The 16,060-nt window shown below is 48.3% G+C and overlaps 1 protein-coding gene across 1 annotated transcript in view; it reads left to right on the forward strand.

Annotated features, from left to right (window-relative positions):
- QRICH2 (glutamine rich 2) overlaps positions 1-16,060 on the forward strand; it is a 40,989-nt gene that overhangs the window by 774 nt on the left and 24,155 nt on the right. The window contains exons 2-7 of the mRNA XM_006886360.1: positions 18-281; positions 375-455; positions 3,423-3,485; positions 3,835-3,945; positions 14,715-14,886; positions 15,640-16,058. Of these exons, the coding sequence (XP_006886422.1) occupies positions 18-281; positions 375-455; positions 3,423-3,485; positions 3,835-3,945; positions 14,715-14,886; positions 15,640-16,058 (1,110 nt within the window). The remainder of the gene's footprint in view (positions 1-17; positions 282-374; positions 456-3,422; positions 3,486-3,834; positions 3,946-14,714; positions 14,887-15,639; positions 16,059-16,060) is intronic.

Here is a 16,060-nt window from a genome sequence, read left to right on the forward strand (position 1 = left end):
CTCTGGGGCCTGACCAGAAGCCGGTGGCCGCTCTGGGGCCTGACCAGAAGCCGGTGGCCGCTCTGGGGCCTGACCAGAAGCCAGTGTTCCCCCCTGGGGCTGAGAAGAAGTTGACAGATTTGATGTCCGAGATGAAGCCAGGAATCCCATTAGTACCCGAGAAGTTGGTAACAACCATGAAGCCTGAGCAGTCCGTGTCCGAAATGAAACAAGAGATGCCACAGCGGGAGGCGTGGGGAGCCATCAAGGAGGACACAAACGTGGAGGCCAGGGTCAATCAGGTGAGCCCTTCCACAGCCCTCAGAGGGACACAGAGACAGCGGGGCTCCGGGCCTCAGTGCAGCCTGGTCCCACCACTGTGATCTCCCTTACAGGCCATGAATCTGCTCCAGGATGTCATACAAGAAGTTCAGGTCCTGAAGGAGAACATAAAGGCTCAGGAGATGAAGCCTGAGGTGAGGATGCTGGGGTCCTCCCATGGCCATGCACCCCCTCTTTCCATGCGGTTCACCCACCATTATCACCACATCCAAGATAGCTACTGACCTTGAGTCAGAAAGTTCTAGAAGCAGATTCTCTTTTCTAAAGAGTGCTGACCCTTTAACCACAAGCTATAACAACTCTGTGTGTGCCAGGCATTTTGCTGAGGTCTGACGTCTGTTACCCAAATCAATATTCACACACACACACACACAGCTAGTTCTACTCAAAGAAACAGACCAAGACTTGGCCCCCCTCCTCGTGATGTGATAAGGCTGTCATTCAAATCCATGCCGTAAAATCCCAAGCCCACCCTCTCACAGGACCTGCTCCCAGCCACTCAGTCCAGAGGCACTGTAGTCCGTTTGGTGGGGTAGAGACTTCAATTTGCTGGTTCCTCAACTGGTGGTGTGATCTCGGGCACGTAATCTCACAGCTCTCATGCTCACTCTCACCCCTGCAAAATCACATCCGTTTCCAAGGACGTCTCAATTGTAAAGGGTGTGATGTGGAGAGCACATTTGACACAGGGCGTTCCGGGGAGCACATTGTCAGAGAAGGTCTGGCAGTTACACTATTTAACCAGATCCAATGTATCAGCCATTCAGGGGAGGGACAGGGGCCAGTCTCCTCCTGTGAAGAAAGTAAAAGTTCATCCCTAACATGAATTCACCTGTTCATCTTTCACCCATAACTTTGACCGTGCTCTCCAAGTTAGAAAAGGCACTCTGGTGGCCTAGTCGGTAAGGAGTTGCACTACCAAGCGCCTAAGAAGGCAATTCAAATCCACTAGCTGCTTCTTGGAAGGAAGTTGAGTAGTCCGCTCCCATAAAGATTTCTAATTCAAAGGAGGTGACGTCACCAGGAGTCAGAATTACCTCCACAGCACCGTTGATAGTCTTGTAGGGCCTATTTCTGTCAGTCTGTCCCACAGACACTGTCGGTGGAAGACAGTGACCCCCAAGGCCTGATACCTTGAATCTTGCTCTTTTTTATTTTGTGCAAAAGTATTTACAGTTTTCTGATAAGGCAGTTGGACAACTGCATCTCCTAAAGTGAAGAATGAAAGAAAATGCAAGGAGCCGAGAACCTGACACCAGCCCCCTGAGGTCATGGGCAGCCACAGCACGGGGACACGGCCACTGGGTTTCTTGTTGTGTTGGAGAAAGGACAAGTGGATTACAGAAACATCGGCGGAAGAAGGACCGAAAGTAACCATGCTCTCCTCTCAGGAGGTGATAAAAACGGTCCTCTTCCAAGATCACAAGGCTGGGCTGAGAGGATTGGAAGCTGAGGGATTAGGAAGAAAGGCCTGTGCACGGGGAGTGGGGAGTGACCCCCCGGCCTCCAGCCGACCAGGACCCAAGGTTGTTCTTGGGGTTGCAGATTCTAAAGGGTGATACTGGGTTTTTTTACCTTTAGATTCTTGGGTTTGCACAAGTCCAAAGGATCAACTTGGTGGTTTGTATCAATTTGCTTTGGTCTTTGAGGTTTTTTTCCTGTTGTGAAAAGATACCTAATAGGACAGACAACAGCTTGACAATCTCCGCCTGGGCCATTGAGCCTCGAGTGCCTTTGTACCTCCAGCCACCTTCAGGCCCTTGGATTGCTGTCCTCTCTCCACAGTGCCCCTTGCAGGCACTGTGGGGACACCCTGTACCCTTGCTCCTTGACTGAGATGCCAGAGGGTTTCATCAGTGGGGAGGACAAGAAGCAGCCCACGACCAAAAGTCTACATGCGTCAGCACTGACTGCCCACGTGACCTCCGAGAACCACCCTGCCCCTTCCCGCTGCCTTTGCCTCCCTCTGCGCACTTTCCTAAACTCCACTGTCCTGCCAGCCGTAGACCACCTGTCTACCCCTCTTCCACACTGGGGCCACAAGCACATACGTGTGCCCCCTCATATGTGGTGGGTGAGTGTGAGTGTGTGAACAAGTCTTAGCAGGAATGAAGGGGTGTACGTGCACCTGCGTATGTAGCTACATGTTCGTTGCAAGTGAGGTGTTGGCTTAAAGTTGTTTTTAGCTATTTCCCTTAGGCCCCCCACTGGTCTTCAGCTACTTTAACTGTAGACATGTGGCCTTACAAATCATTCACAGCTGTGGGACTAGGATAATAGAGTGCTTCCCACACTGGGAAGCAAGACTTGAGGGAGACTGGAACGAGACCTTGTTGGCGAGACCCTGGTGACGGTGGCGGAGAGACTCCGGCAAGGTGTAAGCTAAGGTTTCTGGCATTTGCGCTGGCCACAGTTAAAGATTTTGTTTGCCACAAGCTTGAAAGAGAAGCTGACTCCTAACTACTCTGCGTGGGCACACATGCGTGCTGGATAATTGAGGAAACCACAGGCGTTGCTGAACTGAAATCAGGACTTATTAATTAAGGAATTGTGTTTTGCTATTTTAATCTAGCTTGGGACTGCTGGACTAAACCGGAACTTACATTGTGAGATATTTTCTTCTCCCACTCCCCAACCTTTTTCTCTAATAAACTCCACTCTTGGTCCCACAGCTGTAAGTAATGCCAGTGAGACAATGAGTAAACGACCTCTTGCTGTTGATGTGGCTCCAGAGGTCCCCTGGGGCTGGGCTGCAGGCTGTGTCTGCCTTCTGCTCTGGGGCAGTGAGGGGCTGTGCTATTCTCACTCCCTCCGGCCCTGTCAGAGACAGGCCCCTGCGTCCTGTGTCCCGTTTTCGGCTCTTTGTGCAGTGTGTGTAAACGTATATGAGGCTGTATGTTTGCTGGACATGTTTGTACATATATGTAAATGTGTGTGAGACTTGGCATGTTCTGTGTGCGTGTGAAAACGTGTGAGGCTGTGTGTGTACTGTATGTATGAGTGCGTGTTTGTGTGTGTGCACATGTGGCAATATGTGTGTTCGAGGGTGTGTGGGCTCACTCGAGCTGCCGTGATTGTCCACCTGTGTCCTCTCCTTCCAGATGGCCCTGGAAAAGCGAATTGAGAACCTGGAGAAGCACATCAAGGATCGTTCCCAAGTCCTGGTAAGGGCTCCCCCTTCGGTGAAGAGAGCCTCTCTCAGGAGCACCCTCAGACCCGCACCCTGGGCGTGTGTCACCTCCGGGCAGGGTGGGGGGCTTTCTGCCTCTTGGAGGCAACCCCGGCTGAGGGACAGTGCTCCTCAGGCATCCCCGGAGCTCCACCATGAGCCCACGAGGCTGAGAACAGGCTGTCGGCACTTACTGGCCTGAGGAAGGGGCCCCTTTCTAGGGTGGGAGCTGTGGGAGGCCCCACCCAATCCCGGAGCCCCACTCTTCATGAAGCTTCCTGGGATCAAACTACATTAATGCGGGTGTATGTGTGTGTGTGTGTGTGTGTGTGTGTGCTTGCCAGGACCAAGTGGGCCAGAGCATGAGCATGATCCCTGTGGGAGAAGACGCCACCATGGTCACTTGGGAAGAGCTGGAGCAGGCCATCACGGACGGCTGGAAGGGTTCCCAGGTGGTAAGCAAGGGTTCCTCATGAGAGGAGACCCCACAAAACCTCCCCCTCCTCGCGAAGACGTGCCCACTGCTGCCGAGTCAAGTCTTAACAAAAGAGAACCTGCCCCCCAGCGTTTGTTGGCTGCAATCTTTACGGAAGCGAGCTGCCACATTTTACTCTAAGGGAGCAGCTGGAGGATTCAAACTTTCAACCTTCTGGTTGGCGGACAAGTGCTTTACCACTGTACCACCAGGGCTCCTCCTTAACAGCCTTGTAGCCTGTAGAGGGGTTTTTGAGAATTCGTTTCTTATCTTATGGACAGTATTTGTAGTGTTTTCCTCAAGGCTTGCACCAGCCAGGGCTCTCACACAACACTGACACACGTGCTCATACATGTTCCCAGGGAAGGAGTGGGCAGTCGCAAACCTGTAGCACTTGCCAGACTGCCTTCCATGGATGTCACTTCAGTCTAGACTCCCACCAGGAACATAGGTGGGAGACCATTTCTAGTCCAACAATCCCAATGACACTCAACTTGGCACCCGCAGTTCAGCGCCCACCAGCTGGACCAACAGTGGAGGAGAGTGGGCTTTTCCTCCTCCGATAGCTCATCACGCTGCCTCTCTAGTCTGTCCTGAGACGCCGGGTCCCTTCACTGTTGGTGGGCAAGGCGGCCACGTCTGGACATAGCGCCTCCATGGGATTCTCTCCCGGGGTGACTTTGGCACAAGTCCATGCTTCTGTCTGTCTGTTCTGCCGCAGTACACAGTACGTAGTATACGGACCACCATGTCCTACTCAAATTCTCAGCCTTTCTTCATCAGGATGAGAGAAATCTAAATATTTCCAAATGTCCACCACAGGGGAAGACACGCTGCCTGGCCCCTCTGGGGTAACTGGGTCACAGGCACTAAAACTCATTGCTATATGGTCAGAACCAGCTCACAGCTGACCCTCCAGTGGGTTTTCAGAGGCTGTAAATTGTACAGGATGATTGCACATCTTTGTCCTGTGAAGCAGCTGGTGGATTCAAACCACCTGTTTTGGGGTTGGGAGTGCAACTCTTTACCCGCTAGGCCACTAGAGCCCCCTTGTTTACACAGAGAGTATCCCACAAATACAGACAGGCTCGAGCAGGCCAAAGGAAGTAAGCTTTGAGCACCACCACGTGGCTATTTGAGGAATGACACACACTGGGTGCTTGTCCAGTCCTTTGAAACCCAGCCTGACAGGGTTTAGCTACAGGATTTCGCTAATTTATCTACAGGATTGACTTTTTTTTGTATTTATTTTTTTATTCATTCATTGTTACACATTTTTCTCCCTTCCTCCTCCCCCAGTCCACTCTGCAAAGCACCTCTTGTTCCAGAATGATGTTCTATAGGATTTTCTTTATTTTATAAATAATGCTTTGTGTGTTTAAGCTGAAAACGTGCACAGCAAATGAGTCTCCCAGTTAACAATTTCTGTACGTATTGCTGAGGGATACTGGTTACGTTTCCTGTTCCTCATTCTCGTCCACCACCTTCCGGCTGTACCTTTCCCGGGGCACTAGTTTTCCTGCCCCTTAGCTTCTCTTCTTTGCTTCCAAGCAATTTTTTACAGTTTGCCCTCGTGAAGATGGTTTTTAAAGGAGCTCACCAGCTACAAGGCGACCTTAGCAATGATTTGCTTTGAAGATTTAAAGGATGATAGTCTCAACCGGTCTGGTAAATCCTGACTCTCTAAGACCTTGAGTCCTCATGCACTTTTTTCCTCCAGTTCTATCAGGATCCATCTCTTTTTAAAATTTTTATTATTTTGTGTGTGTACCGTCAAATCGGATCTGACTGGCACAGGAGGAGATTCTTCCTCCTTCAGCAGAGCAGCTGGTGGATTCGAACCGTGTACCTCTGGGATTGCAGTGCAGCTTCTTGCCACTAGGCCACCAGAGCGCCCTCAGGATCCATCTCTTGTGTCCTGATCAGAGTGGTTGTGGCAGTAGCTGGACATCCCCTGGTTCATCTGGTCTCAAAGTCACTGATGTTGTGGTTACAGGTTGTTAGTCCTGTCAGCTTTCGTCCCCAAGTTTTTTACCTTTGGGGTTTCCTAGCCCGTAGTCTTTATGGAAGCACACCAAGTCTTTCTCCCATGACTCTGCTGGGTGGATTCAAACAGCCTACCTATTGGTTGGCAGCCACGTACCCAGTAATCAGTGCCACTGGGTCTCCTCTGGCAAGCAGTTTCTGTGTACAGAAGATACCCTGCTAGTCTTCAAGCCTCATTTTGATTTTGTTCTGTGTTGTGGGTTGTTTTGTTGTTGTTGTTTAATTCTCAATTTGGGGCCCATCTTCAGAGTATAGCAATATTAGAAAAAGCTACAAACAACAGAAACAGGAATGGCCTAGAAAAAAGTTCTGCTTCCAGTGACCGAGACTTCAGCACTAATTGTCTCCATAAATCACTGTCTTCTCCACCTGGAAACCAGGAGAACTACATGGTGCCCACCTGCTACCACCTCATGTTCTGACCAAGGACCCAGTTGATGGATACTGATAGGAAAAGAAAGAATTGTAGACCAGAACTCCAAATTCTTAAAGAATCCAGCCTTAATGGACATGGCATACTTAGGTGGGAAGTGTCCCTGAGTCTATGGCCCTGAGTTACTCTTCAAACTTTTGACTTAAACTATTACCTGAAGTCATCTCTCCATTTGGTACAGGGCTGCTCGAAAAATATAGTTCACACAACTGCTTTGTCTAGGTAGAGGTTTCACATGAGCACAATTAGGTGTGCTGGATTCTCATTTCTCCTCGATATTAGCTATAATTGGTTGTGATCTACACAGCCTTTGCATAGTCAATAGAACACATTTTTCTGGTATTTTCTGCTTTCAGCCAAGATCTCTTATCACCAGTGATATCCCTGGTGTCAGAGCTTCTTCTAAATATAGCTTACATTTCTGGCAGTTCTCTGTCAATGTACTATTCTAGCCTTTTTGATTGGTTTTTAAAGTAATATTCAGAAAGATTTTGTTTGCTTGTAAATAATATTGCATGATAATTTCCGCATTCTGTTATGTTAGATCATATTTTTATGTATTTATTTATTTGTTTGTTTTTTCTTTCTTTTCCCCTGCTTGTTTTGCGCCATAGAGTCAGATCCGACTGGCACGGGAGGAGATTGCCCCTCCTTCTTCAGCAGAGTAGATCATCATTTTGGGGAATAGAAACAAATATGAATATCTTCCAGTTATTTTTGACAAAGTAGAAATCTGGCTGTCTTCCAGATTTTTTGCATAACTTGTCCAGTAAACACATTCGGGGCTCTATCTGTTTGCTGGAACTTGTCAGTTGGTATTCTGTCAATTCCTAGGCCCTTATTTTTTGCCAATGCCTTCAATACAGGTTGGACTTCCTCCTTTGTTACCATTGGGTTCTTAATCATATGCTCCTTACTGACATATCAGTGTCAAGTCTTTTGGGTACAGCGACTGTGTATTCCCTTCATCTTCTTTTGATGATTCCTGAATCATTCAACATTTTCCCTGTAGCATCCTTCAGGATTTCAATTTGAGGCTTGAATCGCTTTCTCAGGTCTTTCAGTTTTCGAAATGCCTAACAAGTTCTTCTCTTTACATTTTCTAACTCCAGCTCTTTGTAGGTTTAATTATAAGTCTTTTCTCTGTCTTCTTGAGCCGCTCCTGTTCATTTCTTTTCCTTCACCATTTCTACTCTTTGTTTTGGCTTCTCAACATTCTAGGGTAATATTCAGAGTCTCTTCTGATGCCCAGTTTGGTATTTTATTTCTCTCCTGTTTTTGTAATAATCTTTTGCTTTCTTCCTGGATGAAAGCCCCACAACTCATTTGGCCTTTGATCAATAGTGTTCAGTTTCTCAAATATATTCTTGAGATGGTTTTTAAAATTCAAGTGAGATTGACTTAAAGTCCTGCTATTTATGGCATCTCCTCTGCTACCAGTCCTCCAGCAAGCTTGGGTGGAGGCTCCTGGCTCTGGTTCCAGGGGCAGAAGTCCGAGGGCAGTTCTGTCTCTTGCTGGTCATCGGTTTCCACTGAAGATGCTGCTGTTCTCGTGCAGGTCCCAATTGGACCGACACAGGAATCTCTGGCCCCAGAGGACACACACTGCATCGTCTGCTGCTGCTTTGCCGGTAGTGAGATTCCCAATTTCTGCTCCTGAACTTGCTCCACTTCAGCCAGACTGGTCAGACTCCTCATGGATAGACTGACACACCCTCTTCACACGTCCCCACCCAGCCATGCGACAAAGTCAAAGACAGTCACCTAGAAAAGCAATTTTGAACACTCAGCACCACGGGCGTGTTGTCAGAATGCACCAGTCTCTGCAGAAGAACGTCTTCCTTGGAAAAGTACAGGACCAGCAGAAAAGGGAAGACCCTCGATGACATGAACTGTAACACGGAGGCAGCAATGGGCTTCAGCACTACACAGGTTGTGAAGATGGTGCAGGGTCCGCACGGTGTCGTTCTGTTGTGTAAGAACTGGCTTGATGACACTTGACAAAAACCGGGGAGCTCTGATGGCCTAGTGGCAAGAAGCTGCACTGCAATCCCAGAGATACGTGGTTCAAATCCACCAGATGCTTTGCTGGAGAAGGAGGGGCCATTCCCTCCTGTACCAGTCAGATCCAATTTGACGGTACATGCACAGAGAAAAGAATAAATTTGAAAAAAAAAAGTTAAAAAAAACCCCAAAACAACAAACCAACGCCACAGAACACCGCATGGTTACCCACTGGGCTGATGCAGACAAGAACAACCCTAAAAGGCAGAGGAGAGCTAGTGCACGGCGCTTCCTAGGTGGGCAGAAGTCTGTGCCTGATGGATCTAACCAACGACCACAGCAGAACACCTGTCAGCTTAGACTAACGGGGCCGAGAAAGAACAGAAAAAACACTCTCAGCTGCTTGGAATTCTTCAGGCAGGGAACAGGCCACAGAAGGTATATCTATTGTCCTCCAAGGAAAGAAACTGCCCATCTCTGGAGCAGCTGTGAGGTCAGCAGAACTGTTGGAAGGAACCTCAGAAGGAAGGATGTCTCTGTTTCAGTTAGTGAGACCATAGTCTCCTGGGTCACAAAGGGTGGGGCCCTGGTCTCCTGGGTCTCAAAGGCTGGAGCCACAGCCACCTGGGTTTCACAGAGCTGGCTCTCCACCTGCTTGGTTCCAGGGTGCAGCCTACCAGGAAGTTGTGCCTGGGAGATGGGCTACTGCGTAAAGCTAAGGGCAGTGATGCTATACCCTGGAGTTAGAGGAGCACGGCCTCCCAGGGTCAAGGAGACAGGGTTGGTAATCTGGTGACATTGGGATGATGTTGTAGTTGTTAGGTGCTGTCAAGTTGACCATGACTGGTATGAAGGACAGATCTGGACTTTGTCCTGCCTTCCTGTCTGTCATGCTCCGCCCTTTGTGGTCATCACCGTGTCAGCCCACCTCCTCGGGGATCATTTGCTCTTCTGTTGACCTTTCACAGCATGATGTTTCTCTCTAAGGACTGGATCCTCCTGAAAATTTACCCGAAGTAAGCGAGATTCGGTCTCACCCTCCTTGCCTCTAAGGAGTACTCCTTCCAGAGGGGTTTGCTTGTTCTGTTGGTTGCTCATACGCTACCAAAACTACAGTTCAAAGGCACCAGGTCTTCAGTCTTCCTTATTCGTTGTCTAATTTTCAGATTCCTAGAAAGCAACTGAAAGTTCTGAGGCTTGTATCAGGTGCACCTTAGCCTATAAAGTGACATCCTTGCTCTTTAGAACTATGGCTAGGTCTCTGCGAGCTGGTTTTCCCAGTGCAACATGCCTTTTGGTTTTGACCCCTGAAACCAAGGGTGTTGACTGTAGATCTAAGTAAAATTAAATTGTGCTTACACAACTTCAATTCTTTTTTCTCTCTCTGTCATGATGTTGCCTGTTGGTCCAATGATGAGGATTTTGATTTTCTTGATGTTGAGATATAATCCACATTGAAGTCTAGCACTTTCTCAAAAAGTTGGAGCTAGAAATACAATTTGACCCAACAATTCCACCACTGGGAATATACCCTAAAGAAACCAGAGCCACAACTCAAACGTGTATGCACACCCATGTTTATTGTTGTGTTCTTTACAATAGCAAACACAATCAACACTCTTGACATCAGCAGCCAGGAAATTAAAAGACAAATTGCATTGGGAAAGTCTGCTGTCAGAGAGCTCTCCAAAGTACTGAAGAGCAATGATGTCAATCTGGAGACTAAGGTGCACCTGATACAGGCCATGGTCTTTGTAATCACTTGCTGTGCATCAGAGAGCTGGACAATGACTGGGGATGATAGAAGAAAAATGCCTTTGAGCTGTGGTGTTGGAGAAGAGTGTTGAATGTACCATGGACTGCTTAGAGAACAAGCAGGTTCATCCTGGTGAGGGTAAAACCAGGCTGCTCCTTGGAGGCAAGGATTCTGAAGCTTCATCTGACATACTTTGGACATGTTGCAAGGAGGGACCAGTCCTTGGAGAGGGACATCATGCTGGGGAGGGTGAAGGGACAGTGCAAGAGAGGAAGACCCTCTATGAGATGAATTGGATCAGTGACTGGGGTAATGGGGTTTGGTGTGTCAGAGACAACAAGGTTGGCACAGGATAGAGTATGGTTTAGGGCTGTTGTACGTAGGGTCACTATGAGTCACTGAACATCCCATGGATGGCCAAAAGAACAAGTATGTTTTGAAAAGGGTACAGCCAGAGTGCTCTTTGGAGGCAAAAATGAGGAGGCTTCGCCTCACATACTTGGGGCATGTTGCTATGAGGGGCTAGTCTTTGGTGAGGGACATGATGCTGGGAAGGGTGGAGGGTTGGTGAAGGAAGACCCATGACCAGGTGGACTGACACAGTGACTGCCGCTATGGGCTCTTGTGTGTCAGGAAGTGTAAAGATGGCACAGGATATAACAGGGTTCAGATCTTTTGTTTATTGGGTCACTGTGAGTTGTACTCAACTCAGTGGCACCTAACAACAACAACAACAACTAATTCTTAAATTATGAGCCAGATGATACCATTTTGCCATAATGCATTTGAACAATGACATCTCTTCTTGTGCCTGTGTGGTGAAAATGTATATACAAAGCATACAGATATTGAGTAATTTCTGCATGTATCATTCAGGAGCACTGATTACATTCTTCATGCTGCATGCCATTTTCACACTCTTCCTGGGTTATTCCTAGATTGTAGAGGCATTGATGTAAGCTTAGTGCTCCCTGAGCAAAGACTTCTCCTTCCCCTGCCCTCTCTCCCATGGTGACCAATCATTTCTGGTTTCCATTTATTCACTTAGTTCATACAAGCGAGATCATATGGTTTTTGTCCTTTTGTCTGGATTATCTCATTCGCTGTGATATTTCTAAGGTTCATCCATCCTTTGGCACACATCACACCTTTTGTTGTTATGATTTGAGTGAAAATTTGTGAAGTAAATTGGTTTTTCTTTCAACCAAGCACATGTTTTGTCTTATAACATTGATTACAGTATCCACACTCTACTCACACTCTGCCCACTTCCTCACAGTGGTTCTCCTTTCCATTAAGCCTTCCAGTCCACCCCTTCTTTTCTTCTGGGCTTTACTGCTGGACTATTGCTGCTGATTTGACCTTACACGGCTCGTTATTCTAAAGAGTGGCTGCTTTCTTAGTGACGTTGTTCCTTTTCTTGTTCCTGGGTATTGTTTGGCTGAAAGTTGAGTCATAGGAGTGAGATTTTGTTTTTTTGAGTTGTTTGGTTCTTTTTTTCCGGTTCAACAGAAATGAGGATTTTTTTAAATTATTTTCTAATTTCGAGAAGAATTTTTTCAATTTCTCTCCCTGCCCCCCCATTAAATTGTACAACCCCGTGATTAACCTCCCCCTCCCCCTGCACATCCTCATCCCTCTGCTTCCCCCTCTTGGATCCTTAAACTCATTCTAAAATAATGGTTTTATACAATATTTGTCCTTGTGGGACTGAGTTAGTTCACTCAGCATAATGCTCTCCAGTCCCTCCCAAGTTAGGTAATAATTTACAGTTATTGCTCCTGTGTGCTGCATAGTATTCCATTGTGTGAATGTGCCATAATTTCTCAATGTATTTGTTTGTGGTTGGACATTTGGGCTGTTTCCATGTTCTTGCGATGGTGAATAATGCTGCTATGAACACTGGTGTACAAATCTCCAGTGGTGCCTCAGTTCTCATTTTCTCAGGGTATATTCCAAGCAGGGTCATATGGAATTTCTATTTTCAGCTTTTTGAGGAAGCGCCAAATTGCCTTCCAGAATGGTTGTACCATTTTACAATCCCACCAACAATGTGGAGTGAGTTTTATTCCAGGTTTAAAGTGTCACTAAAAGGGAACTTTGGTGGCCTAGTGGCAAGAAGCTGCACTGCAATCCCTAAGATGCACGATTTGAATCGACGAAATGCTCTGTTGGAGAAGGAGGGGCAGTCTCCTCCTGGACCAGTGAGATAGGATTTGAGGGGACACAAAATGAAAAGAGAAGCGGGGGAAGTGCCACTAAGGGGTATAGGGCACCCTGGTGGCCTCGTGGTAAGAAGTTGTGCTGCAGTCCCGAAGGCACGTGTTTCGAATCCACCAGCTACTCCGTAGGAGGATGGGCAATCTCCTTCTGATCTATTAACTGCCTCCAAAAACTTGCCAGAGGCTCAGCAACGAGTGGGTTCCGACTCGATGGTACACCCCCACCACAACAACAAGGGGTGTAATTTCAGGGGCTTACCAGTTTCTGGTAAGCTGGTGAGCTTGGATTTCTTTTTTTCCTGTTTTGTTCCATATCCCCCCACCCCCAACTCTGGGATCTATCCAGGGTTTCTGCTGTGGTCCTTTTTGACTGGTCCTCAGTGGTAGCTGGGCACCATCTAATTCTTCTGGTCTCCATGTCAAGGTCGTGGACGTTAAGTGCTGTTTCTATACATTGTTGCTTTTCTTCTCTCCTTCCAGAGAGAGACAATAATCATTGCATCCTAGCTGGCTTCTAAAAGGGCTTTAAAGTTTTGTTTCCTACAATGTGTTGTTTTCTTTGAAACCATCCCACTGGCGGACCCCAGGGTCAATAGGTCGGTGAGGACCCTTCAGCAAGCAGAGGCCTGCAGGTTGGTGGCTCACGGACGTGGCTGCGCTCATCTTCTCTCGGCCGTCATTGGCCTGGTTCACCTTCACCTTCCTGTTAAACTCGTGGTCCTGACTATTACTATACAGCTTCTGCTCCCTGGCCTTCTTTGCCTATCCAGGGTGGCTGGAAGGCTTGCAGGTGGGTTTTCTTCCTTCATTTTCCCTTGGACTCTCTTCGCTGTTGGTCTTGGCACCTTTGCTCTACGTACATGCTTGCACTTACAGGGAGCCCTGCCAAGAGGCCCCCGTGGAAGCCTCGGGACATGGCTGCCCGGCTGCAGAAGCAGATGGCTGTGCCTCCATGTTTGTCTTTACTCCATGGAAGGCTTTTCCAGTTGTCTGCTAATAGATTTTTAAGAGTCCAGTCACTGCTCACCAAAGTAGGATGTAGAATATTGTCTTTTCTTTTTTAACTTAATTTTATTTTATTATTTTGTGTGTGTACCATTAAATCAGACCTGACTGGTACAGGAGGTGATTGCCCTTCCTTCTCCAGAAGAGAATCTGGTGGATTTGAACCACGTACCTCTGAGATTACAGTATAGCTTCTTGCCACTAGGCCACCAGAGCTCCCTTTAGAATATTGTCTTTTCTGATTATTATGCTAGTGGACCTTGATGTTCGTGGCTTCATCCCCTTTTTTTAAAATTTTATTTTATTATTTTTGTGTGAGTGTACCGTCAAATCAGATCTGATTGGTACAGGAGGAGATTGTCCCTCCTTCCCCGGCAGGGCATCTGGTGGATTCGAACCGTGGCCTTTGGGATTGTAGTTGCAGCTTCTTGCCACTAGGCCACCAGAGCTCCCCCGCTTCATCCCTTTGATGGCTGGATAATATTCCATTGTGTGGCTATACCACACTTTGTTTAACCACTCCTCTGTTGATAGATATTTCCGTTGCCCCTACTTTTTGGCTAGTGTGAGAAGTGCTGCACTGAATGTTGGTGCAGAGGATGCTGTTTCTGTCTTCGCTTCTTCTGAGTATGTACCTAGGAGTGACACTTCTTTGGTCAGCTCTGGGAGGAACCACTAAACTGTTTCCTCTAGTAGCTATTTCTGGGGCTACCAGGAACCAGTCAGCTCCCTAGAGTGAATCGATTATCACAAACGATACAGCAGAGCCCATTTTTGTATGTATATTTCAGCATCCAGTTGTGAGGGTCTATAGAGAAAATCCTCAGCTTTGCAATTTCTGGATACAAGAGTTTGTGCATTTACGTTTTTAATGTATAGGATACTTGTCCTCTCATGCACACTTTTACCTGCAGTCGTGGGCCAGTAATGGGGCTGACTTTCTATAGGAAACTTTAAAAAATGAGTTATGGACTTTATAGACTCAAAGAGGAACCCTTGTGTTTTGCAGTCCTCTGTGCACCAACCACCTTTTCAGAAGGCAGGGACATATCCAGGTGCTATTTGCCAATGGACACGTTCAACTACCTAGACACTCCTTAAGAACGTCAGGGTTGCTTTCTGTCTGCTTAGCAGAGGTTTTTCTCTTTGGAAGCCTGGACATCATCCTAGAGACTTACCTCCTATTTACACACACACACACACACGTATACACACCCCGACTCGCCTACTTACTGCTTCTAATGTGTGGTTTGTACTTTCTCTCTCTCCCCCTCTTCGACCAGACCCCAGAAACAGCAACGGCAGCTAAGCTCAGAATGCAGAGTCCTTTGGCATCAGTTGATATGGGCGGTGGGTCCTTTGTGAAGCGGCCAAGCTTCGATGCTGCTGCTAGTGCTGGCCTGCCCGTATCGGGACCCAGTGGCGCAGTCTATGAGAAGACGCCCGGCCGGGACCGTAGCAGGGTTCCCTCCACAGCCACACTTCCTGTGCAAGCAGCAAAATCGAGAATCCGGGATGAAGCTGCCACTCTGAGACCCTATGCAGCCTCCCGTGTAGAGCGTGTCAGGAGTCGAGAGCGTGGTGTTGTCTACACAGGAAGGAGTGAACGAGACGCACCTGCTAGCCTAGCCCAGCAGCATACAGCCTTAGCCAGAGACCAGCTTGGTTTGGGGGCCCCAGGTCAACAAGGCATGGTGTACGTTAGCCCAGATCAAGCCTATCAGGGACAAATTCAGTACGACGTAAGGCCACCTGGCATGGATCAAGCTCGTTTGGTATATCCTGGTGCTTACCCACAGGGTGTGATACCACCCGGCCCGAGTCAGCAAGGTGTGGGCCCGCTTGGAACAGCTCAGCAGGGTCTCATATCACCTCGTGTGGCTCAGCCTGATGTGGTGTCCCTCGTGGGACCTGACAGAGGTCAGCAAGGACTGGAACGAGCTAGTACAGATCAACGTGGAGTTGAACCATTTGGCATGAACCAGTATGGATTTGTTACACCCTTTGTAGATCAGAGTGGCGTGGTACCACTTGGTCTGATGCAAGCTGGTATAGTTCAGCAACCTTTGGTCCAGCCACTTTTGGAAGCACCTGGTTTGGTCCAACCTGGCGCAGAACAGCAACCTAGAGCAGTACCATATGCCTTGGTGCAACCTGGGGCAATAGAAGGTGGCATGGTTCAACCTGGTTTTGTGCCACCTGGAGTAGACCAGCATGGGTTGGTTCAGCCTGGTGTGGTACAGCCTGGTGCAGACCAGCATGGGTTGGTTCAGCCTGGTGTGGTGCCGCCTGGAATAGACCAGCATGGGTTGGTTCAGCCTGGTGTGGTGCAGCCTGGAATAGACCAGCGTGGGTTGGTTCAACCTGGTTTTGTGCCACCTGGTGCCGACCAGCGTGGGTTGGTTCCGCCTGGTGTGGTGCCACCTGGTGCAGACCAGCATGGGTTGACTCAGCCTGGTGTGGTGCCACCTGGTGCAGACCAGCGTGGGTTGATTCAGCCTGGTGTGGGGCAGCCTGGTGTGGTGCCGCCTGGAATAGACCAGCATGGGTTGGTTCCGCCTGGTGTGGTGCCGCCTGGTGCAGACCAGCGTGGGTTGGTTCAGCCTGGTGTGGGGCAGCCTGGTGTGGT

The sequence above is a fragment of the Elephantulus edwardii genome, unplaced genomic scaffold (assembly GCF_000299155.1).
Source record: "Elephantulus edwardii isolate Elephantulus edwardi_28Jun2011 unplaced genomic scaffold, EleEdw1.0 scaffold00048, whole genome shotgun sequence".
Classification (NCBI taxonomy): domain Eukaryota; kingdom Metazoa; phylum Chordata; class Mammalia; order Macroscelidea; family Macroscelididae; genus Elephantulus; species Elephantulus edwardii.